The following is a 15,150-nucleotide window of genomic DNA, read 5'->3' as shown; positions in this document are numbered from 1 at the left end:
GTGTGCGGGAGTTGCGGTCTCCATCAGCTTGGTAACCGCACCGGAGCCAGTGTGAGCAAGGGGTTACTTTTACTAGTAACTAGTTACTTTTATTGTGGAGTAACTCAGTTAGTAACTCAGTTACTTTTTGGGAGAAGTAACTAGTAACTATACCTAATTACTTTTTCAAAGTAACGTGCCCAACACTGCATGGGGCACTGGCCCCCGTTGGCCACTGTCTAGCACCGCACATGGACCAGAGGTTTCATCTGCAACCCAGAGCACCAGAGTGGGGTTTTTTGGCTCACTTATTAAAAACTAAACTATTGTGCCAAAAAAAAAAAAAAAAAAGAAATCACCAGATGCATCCTCTAGTTCTGATATCCGCCCATATCTAAGACTTCTTCAGTTAGGGCTGCTTCATACGGGCTGCTGCTTTCAGTCCTGGAGGGAGGGAGGGGGGGCTCTACAGACTAGAAGAGAGGGACAGCAGAGTAGAACACAGCGGTTCCCTGTCGCTCCTTCTTTTAGAAACGCTTCTGGTAAGTCTGCCTATCCTCACTTTCTTATTTAGGGGGAGTTTTCAGCTTCCGAAATACATATAATTATAACTGGGGGTAGTTATTGTAAAAATAACGTTATTATTTTAAGAGTTTGGGAAATGTAAATCAATAATGGGTTATATCGCAGTTCGCCTCATCAATTAAACGCGTCAACTAACAGATAAACAACATCAACCGATGTGCTTTTCATGGCCGGATTCCAGCTCTGTCCTTTTTGGAGGAAAGTTTTTATTATTGTTTTCTTTCTTTTTTTTAAGGTTTGTAGGATTTTGTTTTTGGTGGATGTGAATCATAAATATCCTAAATGCAGTTTTCGTTCAATTCTGAGGCGCGTGAAATACAAAGCCTAAAGCACGTGGGGTTCTATTGTAAACGGGGTCTTGAGTGAAACACGTGGGTTTTTTTTTGTTAGTTTTTTCTCCAGTAGCTGCTCATCACCACAGCGGAGATAACGCGAGATGATTACGTTCAAAGCTTTTATCAGCGTGACACCGATGTTCTGAAACGCGCGTGGGGTTCCCCCCTCCTACATATTCTGCTGCTTATTTAACAGTGGGTCCTAATGCATGCATCTGGATCTATTAGCGCATTTTTTAGATTAGTTTATTATTCGATCATATACAAACCTGATTCAATTCAACAGAAAATAAACAAACTTGTCAAAAAACAGTGTTTTAGTTGAATATCTGCATAAAATGTCTTTAATCATTAGGATGGACTGTTTCTGTCTGACTGACTCAATATTTCTTGACTTCATTCTGAAGGTTTGTGCTTTTTATAACTCTGCTGACCCTGAAACCAGCAGAGAAATGAGAGGGTCCTTTGTTTTTGCAGCAAACAGGTGATTTCAGATCCCATCTGCCTTTCAATGGGAACAGGAGCCTCTTTAAGTCCAGGTCACAGACAGCTGGAGGCATTTTGAGATTTAAAATAATAGATTCAACAGAGCTGCCCCCATGGAATAGATCCATTTATTTTCAGATATCAAATATATACATTTCTTCAACATATAAAGATATGGATATTGTAGATTTGTAGCATTGAAGGACTGACGAAAGGAAGCATGATGGGTACATCCTATTGACTGGAAGTGATCTTTTGGTGTAAATTAATCAGCTTGTGAGTCACTTTGAAAGGCTGGCAGCTGGAGGTGGGGTTTCTTTTACTGAGCGGCGGGAAAAACTTTGTGGTGGAGGGTCGGCACACGCTGGTGAGGACAATAGAAGTGAGACGCTTGTCTTCAGCTGCTCTTTGGTATGGGTGGAAATCTGTTCACTTTACATGTCTTCTTGTAAAATATCGTTTTCTGTCTTATTGATTTGAACCAAGGTTAAAAATGTCTTTGGTTCATTAGATTTAAACAATTAACTTTTGGCATTATTTAGGTGCAATCTGAATCATCATGCCTGAGTTATGCAGTGATGATACAGTGGTAGCTGCTCTGCCTTTAAGAAAGATTCCTTTTTCAGATGTATGTAATGTGCAAGAAGAGCTATTGATTATGCTGGACTTTGACAGGAGAAATACTTGGTAATGCTTATGCAGCAGATTGAGGTACATGTTTAGAGTTAAATCTGTTTGTGAAGTTTGCTCTTTATTTAATAGATTCATGTTATGTTTCAAAGAAAAGCAGATAAGTAGATGTCATTTGTATTTTCTCTTTAGTTTTCCTGGTGCATTTGATGCAGTCCTTCAGCACTAATTCTTTTTGTAATTAAGTCAATAACAAAAACAATGTATTTTTTGTCTAATTACTACTCTGAATAAGTAGTTGCTTTTGGAAATTACATATTTTAGTCTGTATTCTGTAGTTAATGATTAATTGAAATACCTGATATATCATTCAACACTCAATTTTGATATTACCGGTACTTTTTTCAGCCCTAAAGTAGTGATTGTATGGTATTTATATTAAGGTCTGTTACTCTCACTAAATCACCTGTGTAAACTTGTGTTTTATTACAACTGTACATATCTATAATATATATATAAGCTTTAAATGTATAGAAAACATATAATCTATTTGACCATTTTTTCTATAATCTTTTTGCTGCTGTAACACCAGAATTTCCACATTGTGGGACAATAAAGGGATTTTCTATTCTATCTATCTATTCTAATGAAATAGTAGCTACAAATGCAAATGTGCTGCTTATGTTGTGGTCATGGTAATGTGGTTAAATCCCCCCCAAAACAGATGTTACTTTAGATACCCACATGCTTCAAAGCACATGTCCCTTAACTTTATCTGTTGTGCATAAAACTGCAGACAAAGTGCATCGCAAAGCTGATAATTTTTGATGCATTTAATGAATAACACTTTTTATTTTGGTGTTTGATCTACTGTTATTTTATTACAACCGAAAAATTAATCAGTTAATTTTGATCTCTGCCCAATCAGTTGGTGCATATCTTTTAAAGCAGCACTTTATAAGTAAAACAGGGGATTGCTATATTGAACACATATTGCACATATTACACACATTCTTTTGTATACTTTCCTCCTAATCATTAAAAAAAAAAAAAAAAGTATTGGAAGCATTCCTAATTTCTATGCATAAAACCTGATATCAAATTTTCAAAGCTGCTAATATTATTTTCCCCACATTGTTTTTGCAATTGTTGCTATGATTCTCTTTACTGTATATTTAATATTTAGGGAAATGTTTGTAGATGAGTGCAAATCTTGTTTACTGGTAGTGATATTTTTATATGCACCCTTTTTATGCTTAAGTTCTCAATAAAAATGGTCCCTCAGACTTCTTCTATGCTTAAACTTTGCACTTTATAAGGTTCAATTTTTGTGTTTATTCGGTATGTATCTTGGATCACTCGGCTTGTAGTAGGGCTTTGAACCGACTCAGTACATCAGAAAATCAAGATTTAGAAACAAATTTTCCCATCTGATCTCAAATAAAATTGCTGGTATTGAAACTTTTTTTTTAAACCATCACCTTGCGTTACTGTATAGTTTATATTAATATCCACTGATTAATATTAAAGCACAATAATTGTAGTTGATGGCGGCTGTAAGGACGGTGACAAAGCATTAAAAGATCTTTGGTTATATGAATCAGTCTTTAAGAATTAATATGCAAATCAATTCAGAATTGGAAAAAAAAATATATATATATATATATATATATATATATATATATATATATATATATATATCTATATGTTACAAAAAAAACAACCCTCTTTGGGAGCAATGATGTGTGGCAGCAAGAAGGCATCATCAGCTTTTTCTGAATAGAGTTTGCTTGCTCTGTCTTTGTTGTCTCCAACTTCCTTGAACTGCTCTGAAAAACTGATATATATATATATATATATATATATATATATATATATATATATATATATATATATATATATATTGTTTCACTGCTGCTTCTCCTCATTGCTAAAAATTTTCCAAATTAGTGTTGGAAATTTGGATAACTACTGCGCTACCATCCATCCCTATTGTTACTTGGAGCTCAATCATAATCTCATCTGATCAAAATATACATTTCCAGGTGAGATCTAAATACTGTTTAGCAAACCAGATGTTTGTTTAGGATGGAAGCAGAGGGTTTTCCCTTAATTAAACACTTGAAATGTTGATACTAAAAGATCTGGTTGCCTTCATGTTTTTGTTTTTTTCTCGTTTGCCTGTCTAATCGGATTAAAGTTCCAGGTGTTTCCAATTTCCAAATGAGCGCCCCTATTGTAGATATGGGCGAGTTTTAGCAAGTAGATATTTTTGTGGTAACGCCTTGACTTTTAAAAAATAATCTGTGCTGCTTAACCAGCAGGCATCATTTTCTTTCCAATTTTAAAGATAAACAGGTCTCAATTTCTGTTTATAGGTATTCAAACACCATGGAGACAGGAAGTCATATTTGGTTTTTGACCAGGGATTTTTTGTCCCCTCTGAATCATTAGATACATGTTACTTCAATAAATTACTGTATTTATGAAACTTAAACCCTTTGGGTAAGATTCTCAATATACCTTTTTACAGCTATGATTTGGCCATACAGATGTTCTCTAATTCTGATTAAGGAGACATGAGGACAGGATTTAGAATATGTTTTGATGCCTCTGGCTTTTGACGCCAGAATGTCAACAATTGATCTGTTTTGTGGTTTTTTATCAATATGACTGCTGTTTTTTATTCAAATGCCAGAGTTGTAATAAAGATGTGAATGAAAGGCAAGTTTATTTATATAGCACATTTCAGTTGCAAGGTTTCAGAGCTTTTACAGTTTTCTGGGAGTTTGTTCTGGTTTAGTGGAACATAAGAACTAAAAGCTGCTTCTTGATGTTTGTTTCTGGCTACGAGGAGTTGATTTGAGCCAGAAGACCTTAGAGGTCTGGGCTGTTGATTCACTGACATGTCAGTCTATAAATTGCTAAATAGTTGCGTCCAAAATAAATTACAAACAGAAGCATTTTACAATATTCTCTTAGATACAGTGAGCTCGGTTTTAGTGGAGAAAAATGCAGCACTGTGCTGGATCTACTATGCTGTCCATGTTTTTAGGCAGCTATGTTAAGAAACCATTGAAGTAATCAGTTCAACGAAAATCGAACTAATTGATTTGTTTTTCAAGGTCCTGCTGAGACATTAGTCCTGGTTTCCGTTTTAGGATAACTTCTATTTTAGTTCAACTTGCGTTGTAGCTTTTGTTTTCAGGTTGTGAAGCGGGTTTTAAAAGCATCTGTATGCACTTTGTTCCTATGTGCACAAACATCCAAGTTGAGGTGTTTTTTCGGATGCTCAAAACCCGTTTAGAATGAACGCACCAAATGTTTCTGTAGTTCTATTTCAAGATGAGTTTGGTACTGGACTTGATATAGATTATATAGACTGACCCATTGATCTCTTAAGGTTTTTTTTTGTGAAGAAGTGAGAAAATTGCATGGCCTGGTAGAAGGGAGGTCGGTAGAAGGGAGGTCAGATGTATCAGTCAGAGGAGGGTTTGTTAACCGGTTTACCATTGCAGTTAAATCAGAGGTATTATTATTGTTTTTGATTTTAGAAAAGAAACATTCTTGCAGCATTTTTTAGTTGGGAGTTATATCTGTAGTCCCTCTTTAGATGTTAAGTAAACTTGTAGTCCTTTCTTTCACGTTGTATGGACTCTTGATATGTTTTATCAATCACTTGCATATAAATCGATTTCAATCAAAATAGTATAAGCACAGATTTTTTGCTTATCATTATCCAAAAAAAGTGATAAAACATCATATCCCAATAAAGCTGGTAAATAACTCTCCTACAGACTATAGGCGAATTCTCTAAGTGGAGCATGGCCTAGTGGTTGGGGCATTGTGCTTGGAATCCAGAGGTTCTGAGTTCATTCCCTGCTCCCACATACTAACACTCTGGGTCCCTGAGCAAGACCCTTAACCCCACACTGCTCCCCGGGCACCGCACAATGGCTGCCCACTGCTACCCAAGGTGATGGGTTACATGCAGAGAGTTAATTTTGTTGCTTTGTACTTGTGACAGTGCAATGACAATAATAATAAAACAGCTGACTACAGATGGCTTATTTAAAGCTGTATCCAGTCAGTAGCAACATTCACACTAAAGAGTGACCTGTTGTCTTTGCTGGTCCGCAATTAATAGTTTTTCAAATTTCCAGCAGGTCACCGGTGGATTTATCAGCGCACTTCCATTTGTAAAGCTTTTAAGATGCCTTTATCAGGAGGGTTAATGGGTTATGATAATTCTGAGTGTATTACGCATAAAAATATCCTTTTATAGACACAGTGCAATACTTATTATTTAAAGGGCAACTGAATGTGTACAAATGTCACATGTTGTGCATTTGGGCTGTAATTACTGTTTTTATGGCCTGATAAGAAAGCAAAGACTTCCTTATAAAAACCTTTGAACTGATTGCAGATCAGTTTGTTATAGTTCTATATTTGTCTGGTTAACTCTGCGCTATAGCTGCAACATACATTCGGTCAATTTGCAGAGTTGGTTTATTTTATTTTACCGAAGTGCAATAATGGTGAAAGTAGGGTTTTTGTTCTTTTTAGTTTTTAGCTTGTCTTAGTAAGGATTTCCATGTATGAAACACTTTTAATTCCCTTTGCCAATTTTCTAAATATGACTGATGTTGCAATCAAAGATGAACAGACTGCTGAGATTCATTTTGTTCTATTACTTCTGAGAAAAGCACTGCAGTCTAATTCTGTCCAGATGAAATTGCATGACTGTGTGTGTGTTTGGCTTCCATAAGCTCAAGGAAATGACCCCAGTAGGACATTCTATTCCTCTCATCATATGACCAGCATGAAACTATTCCTCAGTCTGGGAATAAAGGTGACTCTGTTAGAGATGGTTTACAGTGAGGAGCAGGAACTGTTGTCCCTTTTATATTAGTTTAACATCTACTGCTTCAAAAAAATTCAACTTAATTTTTTTCTACTGATATATTTTTACACACTTGATGCAACCTAAATTGAAAACATAAAATACTGAGATTAAAATTTGAATTTATTGCCAGTTTTCAATGTCACTGGGAGGACAAGCAGTTTATGTGTGAAAGTGCACCACCCACAGACTGCAAAGTGTCCACTGTGTGTGTTTGTTGGTGGGCACCTTTCCAGTACAAGGCAGCTTCTGCCAGTTGGCTCATGAGAACGGTGCACTGGGAGAGAGACAAACTTTGCAGGAGTGTGGCCTTGATGGTTTAAACGGGACCCTGTCGTTGTTGATGTTGTTTGAAATGCTGCTGGCTGAGATGAGCTTTGGCCGACTGAGCTGAGCGGAGAGACATCTGTTGTGACAACAGCACACGAAAAAGTTTGTAAAATATTTTAGTAAATCACTTCTTCTAAAAAAAACTTTTGCCAAAATTGCCTTTATTAAAGTAAAAGGATTTCCCTGGGAATTTTATAAGGTTGCTAAGAAACACAAAAATGATTCAAATAAAGTCAAAAAATGATCCTAACACTGAAACATATGCAAAAGAAAAAAGCTGCAATCACAGAAAGTGGAGAGAGGCAAAATGCAAACGAACTGCAATACATAAACAGTCTACAGACATAAAAATGCTGCTAACTTAAATGATGCTAGCATGTAAAAAGCAGACAAATTAGAAATACTGCAAGTAACAAAAGCAGCCACAGGTTAAGATAAGCAGCAAACTAGCTTTCCAATAATCAAAGTGCTCCAGACCACTAGGAGTTTTCCATCAGTTCATATGAAAGCAGACCCAAAGTATAAATGTGCGTCCATGTCTATGTTGTGGTCCCAATAGCCCCATTTACACTACCCTTTTTAAACTGCGCTTGAAACGGTCTGAGCACAGTTACCGAGAATAAACAATAAAGAATAAATGGAATGCAGCTGAACTGGACCATGCCAGACACAACCGAACCGCGCTAAATCTCTTACTATTTCAACAGTAGGGCTTGGCACTCTGATAACAAAGAGTGCATGAGCAGATCGCGTCATCTCCTATTTACAGTCAGCTGACTCATTTTGCGTTATATTTGATCATTTCAAGCTTAGATTGGAGTTATGAGGTGATTAAAACGTTTTTCTCCTTTTATTTGGTAAAATCTTGGCTTTCATTAGCAATTAAATTTATCAAGTGGCCGATAATTGTTTATCAATGCAGGTCCTCGATTGTGGGAGGTGCTTCTGATTACGTTGCCACCTGGATGGTAGTTAAGGAGTGCCGTTTCACCCATGAGGTGTGTGTCACCGTGGTACCAGGTGACATTAAATTCCAGGTGTGTCCGAGGCTCAGGGAACCAGTGGCTCCAGAGGGACAAGCTGGGGTTAGGACTACAACTGAGTCCTGGGTTCAGTCTGGTCCAGATGTCCGGAGTCGGTTGGCGAGAATCAAACTGAGAGAAGACCATGCGGAGGGAGCACTTGCTGGAAGCATATCTTTGGCTGACTGTCGCTCATTTATAACTTTAATAAATGCCTCTTAAGGGCTAAAAACGTTCCTGGTTGCAGAGTCCTCCCTGTTTTTGTTGCGGCCATGTGAGCATGTCCGTAACAATGGTGACCAAATCTGCTTAAGGTCAGGCGTAGGTTTTTTGTGTTTTATTTTTTTAGGTTAATTATGTTCAGTGGGATTTGATCTCAGGTAGTTTTGCTTTTTTGAAATGAAAATGTTCTTCAAGTAAATTCCAAGGTTAGAAGAAGCTGTCCCAATACATCAGATACATGTTTATTTCAATAAGGAATCATATAAACAAGATGAAAACAACAAGAAGCAGATGAAGATTGTTGCTTTAAGAGGGAATCTGTGGTTTACTGCTGATGAGGAGTACTAGTAGACAGAAATCATGTGTAGGATAAAACATATTTTTGTAATTGCATTTTTTTCCCAAAGAATATGTTAAACTTGCCAGAGATGGTCACATGCACATGCATGGAATGTGAATGTAAAGCTGCAGGAGAAGGGTTGGGTTGAAGAGACCAGGGTCTCTGAGGATTGCGGAGGAGAGATAGGCAGTAGGATGAAGTGGGGCAGGCCTAGCCTCTTTCAGACAGTTGGGTGTTAACCCAGCGAACCTCTGTATGGTATAAATGAGACATGCAGGGCTTGTTCAGCAGCTGAGGTAGCTGATGAGAGGAAGCTGGAGTCCCCAGTCTGAGCTAGACGGACTTTAGAAAGTAAGTCTCTTTTATTTCAGGGTCATTTGTCAAGCTCTGGATGTTTAATGATTCTCTGAACTCTTGAGTGTAGGTTCTACTACTTAATGCTCTTTTAGCCACATCTCTTTTAATGTTTATTTTCTAATGAGTAGTTTTTCTGTTTCATAAGATTTTTGCTGCTCTGCCAACTTGGCTGACTACAAACCGCAGTGTTTTCTATTTACTTTTAAGTTCATCTGTGGACTTCTACTTTTTTTTTCTTGGTTTTGTTTAAGATGTTGATAGTTTAGCAAGAAGTAGGTCCGCCTCATTCTCCTGATCGTTATCTCTTCTCTTCATGTAATCAACCAAGACCTGCCTGTACCAGCTTTATGTCAAGTTTAAGCTCCTGCTTTCTTAAATAATGTCACATCCCAGCCTGGAAAATAACAATTTGTGAATGAATGAAGTGGCAGCAGAGATCTGAGAGCAGGTTTATAAATATAATCCATTACCAGTGGGGAAAAAAGAAAGCATGCTGTACCTTCCAAACGCCTCGTGTCAAACCCCTACCCAAACAAATGAAGATGTTGGTAACACACAGAGATAACAAAGTATTTTTATTCCTTTAAAAAAAAATTTTTTTTTTACTTTTTTCCTTCAATAGTGGATATATCTGACTTGAATCAGACCAGAAAGGCATTAGGCATTTATTTTCCATATGTTAGAGCTACTCTGATGCTTTTTTAATGTTAACGTCTCTTTTTCTGTTGGTTTCAGACCTGGTGGCCCAATCTAAGATTGAACACAAACCAGAGACCGACTGAACACCATGACGGCCATCAATGCACCTAAAGACAAGTAAGACTAATTAGTTTCTATAATATATGGATAGAATAAGCAACAGCTTTTTAAAAGCATTGAATGATTTGAATAAATTAAGAACATAAAAATTTAGAAAAGGATAACAATTAAAAGTAGAAATAATGACACCAGCATATGACCAAGCTAACCCCTCAGGCCCTGTCACACTTTGCAGATTTATACATCGAATGACTGACGTCCCAGAAACGCTGGCATACGCTGAACTTCCTATGTATTTTTTCAATTTTGGGCGTATAAATATGTATTTATAACAAGTCCAAAACTTATGTCCAATGATAGCTTAACTTATGCATAACGCACTGCATCGTAACGCCCATGAATTGTCATTAGCCAGTGTCCTGAGGGGGGCAGCAAAGTGTCCGGAGGAGCCCAGCCTGAATAAAAAGATGTCTTTGATGTTGGTATTAACCTAGCTGCTTTTTATTACCCACCAAAAATAAATAAATAAATAAATAGAAAGACAGAAGATTTGCAGTAGCAGCAGGTTCAGCATCATGTCTGCTAGGAATATTGTTGGTCTTGGGCGTGAATGCAGGCAGGATCCATCACGCATACCTTCTTGCTCACCCTATGATGGGGATGCAGTCTGGAGGAGAACTGATATTTTTCTCCTGTGAACCTCCTTTTATACCAAGAACGCTGCCAATACGCCATTGTACTCTAGCTGTAAGTTAGAGACGCGTTCAGCGGCCGTCTGGAACATGTCAAATACGTTGATATGCGTTGGAGATAAGTTCTTGATAAGTTTACGTATGTCAACGTTCAGATAATTACCTGCAATTTATATATGTATGGCATATGTGCTTGCCATATGTTGACGTGTACCAGCTTGTTTCAGCGTACTTCAGTGACCTCACAACTAATACAAAACATACCCATAACTTATCCAACGTATGCCAGCGTTTTTTCCGTATGTCAGGCGTACGCTGGTCTGAATCATCAAGGTGTGACAGGGGCATCAGATCAGGGCTCCAGCTGCATGTGGAGCACGTGGAAAACATTTAAGCACAGTAACGTTCACATTCTGATCCAAGTGGTTGGAGAGAGAAGTAAAGGAAGCCAATAGATTCTTTATCTTTTGATTCATTTTCTCTCTCCTACTATGTCTTGAATTACTGAAAATTTCCACCAGCAGTAGATAGGTCTGTTGATATGAAAATGAAGGTTCTGACTCATGTGGATTTCTGCGTTGCCAGATACCACGCAGTATGGATTATTTTCTTCATCCTGGGATTGGGAACCCTCTTACCGTGGAATTTCTTCATGACGGCCACAATGGTAAGATGTTTCCTCAGGCAAATGATCCAAAGAGCTGGTGTTGGACCTTATAGGTCTGACAAAAAAGTCTCTGCCCATTTAACTTTATAGATCCTTAGGGTAAATATATGTGTGTTTGGAATTAAACACATCTTAGTTCTGTTGAGCCTTTAGGGGTTGGTTATTGCAGCAAGGGAAAGTCATTAACGAATTTGCATTCCTTTGCTTTTTTTTAGTATTTCACAGACCGATTGAAAGACCCTTCAACTATCAGCGTCAATGGGACCTCAGAGCGCTCTGTGCTGGAATCCAAGTTCAACAACGTGATGACGCTATGCGCCATGTTGCCGCTGCTCATTTTCACCTGCCTCAACTCCTTCATACACCAAAGGTACGCATCCTGTGTATAATGTCTAAATGACCACGCAGAATGGGAACCGAGGGCAAATATTAGTAGTAGCTGATTAACTTTATTTAATCAAGAGGAATTAATAATACCATGTAAAGCATCAGCGTTCAATGCTTTTATCTTGATGTTTCCTCCAGCTGTTACATACAACCTTCTGCTGTTTGTAACTTTATCTTCACATGCGGATGCATATCCTCATGTCATGTTTGCTTTTATTAGACCTCAGTAAATGCTTTCTATGCACAAACGTATCCACGAGTGCTATTTGTGTTTCCCACTTCCCTCTTTTTTCTTTGAACTTTCTCCTGTTGTCTTTTTCTTACACCTGCTTCATCTTTGTTTCCTTCCTGCAAAGATGGAACAAAAACTTGTACATTGTGACAGAGCTCAGCTGCTTATTCAGTACTTCCTTTTTGTGCGCTTTACGTTTATTACACAAACTTGTTTTTCAGGGGGAGTAGTGGCCTACTGGTTAGTGGCCTAGTGGTTAGAGCAGTGCGCTTGCACTCTGAAAAGGTTGCAATTACCCAGTTCGATCCCCACAGCCTGCACTCTGGGTCCCTGAACAAGACCCTTAACCCCTGATTGCTCCCCAGGCGCCGCACAGTGGCAGCCTACTGCTCTTCAAGAGGATGGTTTAAATGCAGAAGTGAATTTCTCCATTGTGAGATCAATAAAGTTTAATTGTAAGGTTGGGAGACGATTGAACTACTCATAAACCAAAGTTTAACACATTCCTCCCACTTTCTGTCTCCCTTGTAGGATCCCTCAGAAGCTGCGTATCTCAGGCAGCCTGGCCGTCATCTTCCTAGTCTTCATGCTGACAGCTATACTGGTCAAAGTGAACATGGAGCCTCTGCCCTTCTTCACCCTGACTATGATTAAAATAATCTGCATCAACTGTAAGCGATATTTTATGATAATTAGTCACCTTAAACTTTAAATGTCTTTAAAGTCTATGTTTAGCTTTTCCCTGTCTAAATAGTTCACATATATAGGGATCAATGGTAAAGATTTAATTGAATCTATTAATAGCCACTTGGCTAGAACCTAAATATACAATAATTAAACAGTAGTAAACTCTGTTCATGTTTTGAAAAATTAACATTTTGCAAACAAACTTTTGCAGCCGCATTATCAAGCTATAGGTGGAGACAAGTGGAGACGGCAGATACTTGCTCTCTAAATGACACAATACTATTGATTTATGTTTTGAAGCTTTATTTTTTAAAGATCAATGGGATTTATTTTAGTAATGTTTTTTTTACATCATGATTCTCCTTTTCTGTTACATTTTTTCACGTGAATCTAATGTTTGGGATTAAATAGTGATGAGAGATGCTCATAGCGTCACGCTGAGATCCTCACCAGTCTGTTTTTTTCTGTGTTTATTTGCAACAAGTCACAGCACAGCAGGGATAAGCTCATCCTCTTCTCTCTCCCTGTTGGGTCGCTTCTGACCCGCATGTTCTCACGCAATATGAGCCTGATGTGTTTTCTAAAGAAGACCATAGTGACCTCGAAGCTTCTGCTCATGGTCGTCCCAGAATGTGCTGTCTGGGTGTTTTGAGGGTTTCTTCTAAGAAAAGCCGCATTAAGTAAATGTTTGCTAACAATTTTTCAAGAGAAGTCTTTTTTTTACCAGAGTAATTGTTGGGCTTCTCTTTTTTGGTGTAATTCGTTGGTTCCTGTTTGCTGCTTTAAAGCTGTGTGTGATGTTTGTGTCTCTCGCCAGCGTTTGGAGCGGTCCTTCAGGGCAGTCTGTTTGGGCTTGCAGGGATCCTGCCTGCCTCCTACACCACTCCCATAATGAGTGGGCAGGGTCTGGCTGGTACCTTCGCTGCCTTCTCCATGATCTGTGCCTTGGCCTGTACGTATTGCTCAGAAACCACACTAACTCTCCTACTCGTTCTTTAAGCACCCCTTCCTGCAAAGTCCATTTGAGGAACATGCTGCACAGTAGGTTTGGTTAATGGTCGACAGATAAAAGAAAAGATGCAGCTTCTTTTTACACTGATTAAAAAAGGTACAGATTCAGAAATCTGTGAGGGATGACCGATAAGCAGATTTGTACTGATCCTGCTTCAGTTCCTGTTTATTAAAACTAGTGTGATAAAGATCGATAAAATGTGTTCCCGCACATGGTATAAATGCTTAGTAATTAGCTTTGTTTAAAAGAGTCATTCACATGTTGGGAAACTATGAAGAATTTCCTCTTTAATTAATTAATAAGAATTCAGCTCGTGGGAATGATTTATATTTTCAGGAAAACAAGAGAAACTTAAATGGAGTCCAGTTAGTTTATGTGATAACTGCAGCTGTATCAGCATCCCATGGTACTACTCTGGGATTGATAAAGGGATTAGGATTTATGTATGGATTTATGAACCTCTAATCTCTTTTTTGCTTTCCAAGTGCAATGTCTTTTATTTGAATAAAAAAAAACAGTTCTCCTTTTAACTCTTTTATTTTTAAATAGGGCTGAAACAATTCATCGGATTAATCGTGATTGATCGATTTTGGAAATCATTATCAACTAATTTATTAATCATTTAATCGTTAAATGGAGTATAGACTGTAAAATAGCTTTAGCTGACAGAGCGACCCAATTAGAGCAGTAATTATATCAAAATAATAAAAAAAAATGTGTAAACATTTCCGTCTGTCATTAGGCTCCATCCAAAACTCCTCAATTGGAAAAGTTTTTGTCTCACCTGATTAATTTAATAAAAAAAAATCTTCTTTAAAGAACCTTTTGCTATCCGATTATTAAACAAAAAGACAATAAACAGATAAATCATTTGCAAAATAATCATTAGTTGCAACCCTACTTTTAATCTTTAAAGTTTAAAGAATTAAAGTAGAATTTTTAAATGAGGGAAGCCTGCTGTGTTGCAGAATCATGCATCGAACAATTGAATCATCCACTTATTGTATCATTTAATTCATGTTTGTAGCAGGAAGATGCAGCAGAAGAGCTGCTATAATTAAGCTGTAGACTCGCTAACATTACATTGTGTGTTTTCTGTCTGCAGCTGGATCAGAGCTGCAGGACAGCGCTTTTGGTTACTTCATCACAGCCTGTGTGGTTATTCTTCTGGCCATAACTTCCTACTTCATGCTGCCAAAGATGGTAATAACTTTGCAGCCATCTTTTTTTATCAACTCTGTTTTTGTTGTTAACTTGGAGAAAACTTTGATCTGTTTCACCATGATGGTTGTTTTTATCGACAGGAGTTCTTCCAGTATTACATAGAGAGTAACAAATCAGCACCGTCTCCTGATGAGGAAAACAAGATGGACTTACTGAAGAAAGGTGCGTGGAGCTGTCTGTGGTTCTGGTGATTGTTTTTAATCTCCGCTCTGTTTAATGGGGAATAGAGTCTGAGACGGGAGTGGATTTTCACTCCTGTCCCGTCCCACTCCCACAGAAAAAAATGGTGTCCCGTCCCGAT

At 37.8% G+C, this 15,150-nt stretch overlaps 1 protein-coding gene across 3 annotated transcripts in view; it reads left to right on the top strand.

Moving 5' to 3' along the window:
* The first annotated feature begins 416 nt into the window (after positions 1 to 416).
* The window catches only part of slc29a1 (solute carrier family 29 (equilibrative nucleoside transporter), member 1), a 23,209-nt gene continuing 8,475 nt past the window's right edge, over positions 417 to 15,150 (top strand). Inside the window, exons 1-8 of one of the 3 annotated variants that reach the window (XM_015395607.1) lie at positions 417 to 521; positions 9,925 to 10,005; positions 11,226 to 11,307; positions 11,523 to 11,677; positions 12,458 to 12,597; positions 13,431 to 13,565; positions 14,731 to 14,828; positions 14,930 to 15,011. In XM_015395607.1, the coding sequence (XP_015251093.1) occupies positions 9,977 to 10,005; positions 11,226 to 11,307; positions 11,523 to 11,677; positions 12,458 to 12,597; positions 13,431 to 13,565; positions 14,731 to 14,828; positions 14,930 to 15,011 (721 nt within the window). In that variant the 5' untranslated portion in view covers positions 417 to 521; positions 9,925 to 9,976. Of the gene's footprint in view, positions 522 to 1,702; positions 1,797 to 9,069; positions 9,184 to 9,924; positions 10,006 to 11,225; positions 11,308 to 11,522; positions 11,678 to 12,457; positions 12,598 to 13,430; positions 13,566 to 14,730; positions 14,829 to 14,929; positions 15,012 to 15,150 lie in introns of those variants that run through there. The other 2 variants (XM_015395608.1, XM_015395609.1) reach the window with 2 other exon arrangements.

This window comes from Cyprinodon variegatus, unplaced genomic scaffold (assembly GCF_000732505.1).
Source record: "Cyprinodon variegatus isolate N-32 unplaced genomic scaffold, C_variegatus-1.0 Scaffold749, whole genome shotgun sequence".
Lineage (NCBI taxonomy): Eukaryota > Metazoa > Chordata > Actinopteri > Cyprinodontiformes > Cyprinodontidae > Cyprinodon > Cyprinodon variegatus.
This window is presented reverse-complemented; position numbering and strand designations above follow the sequence as displayed.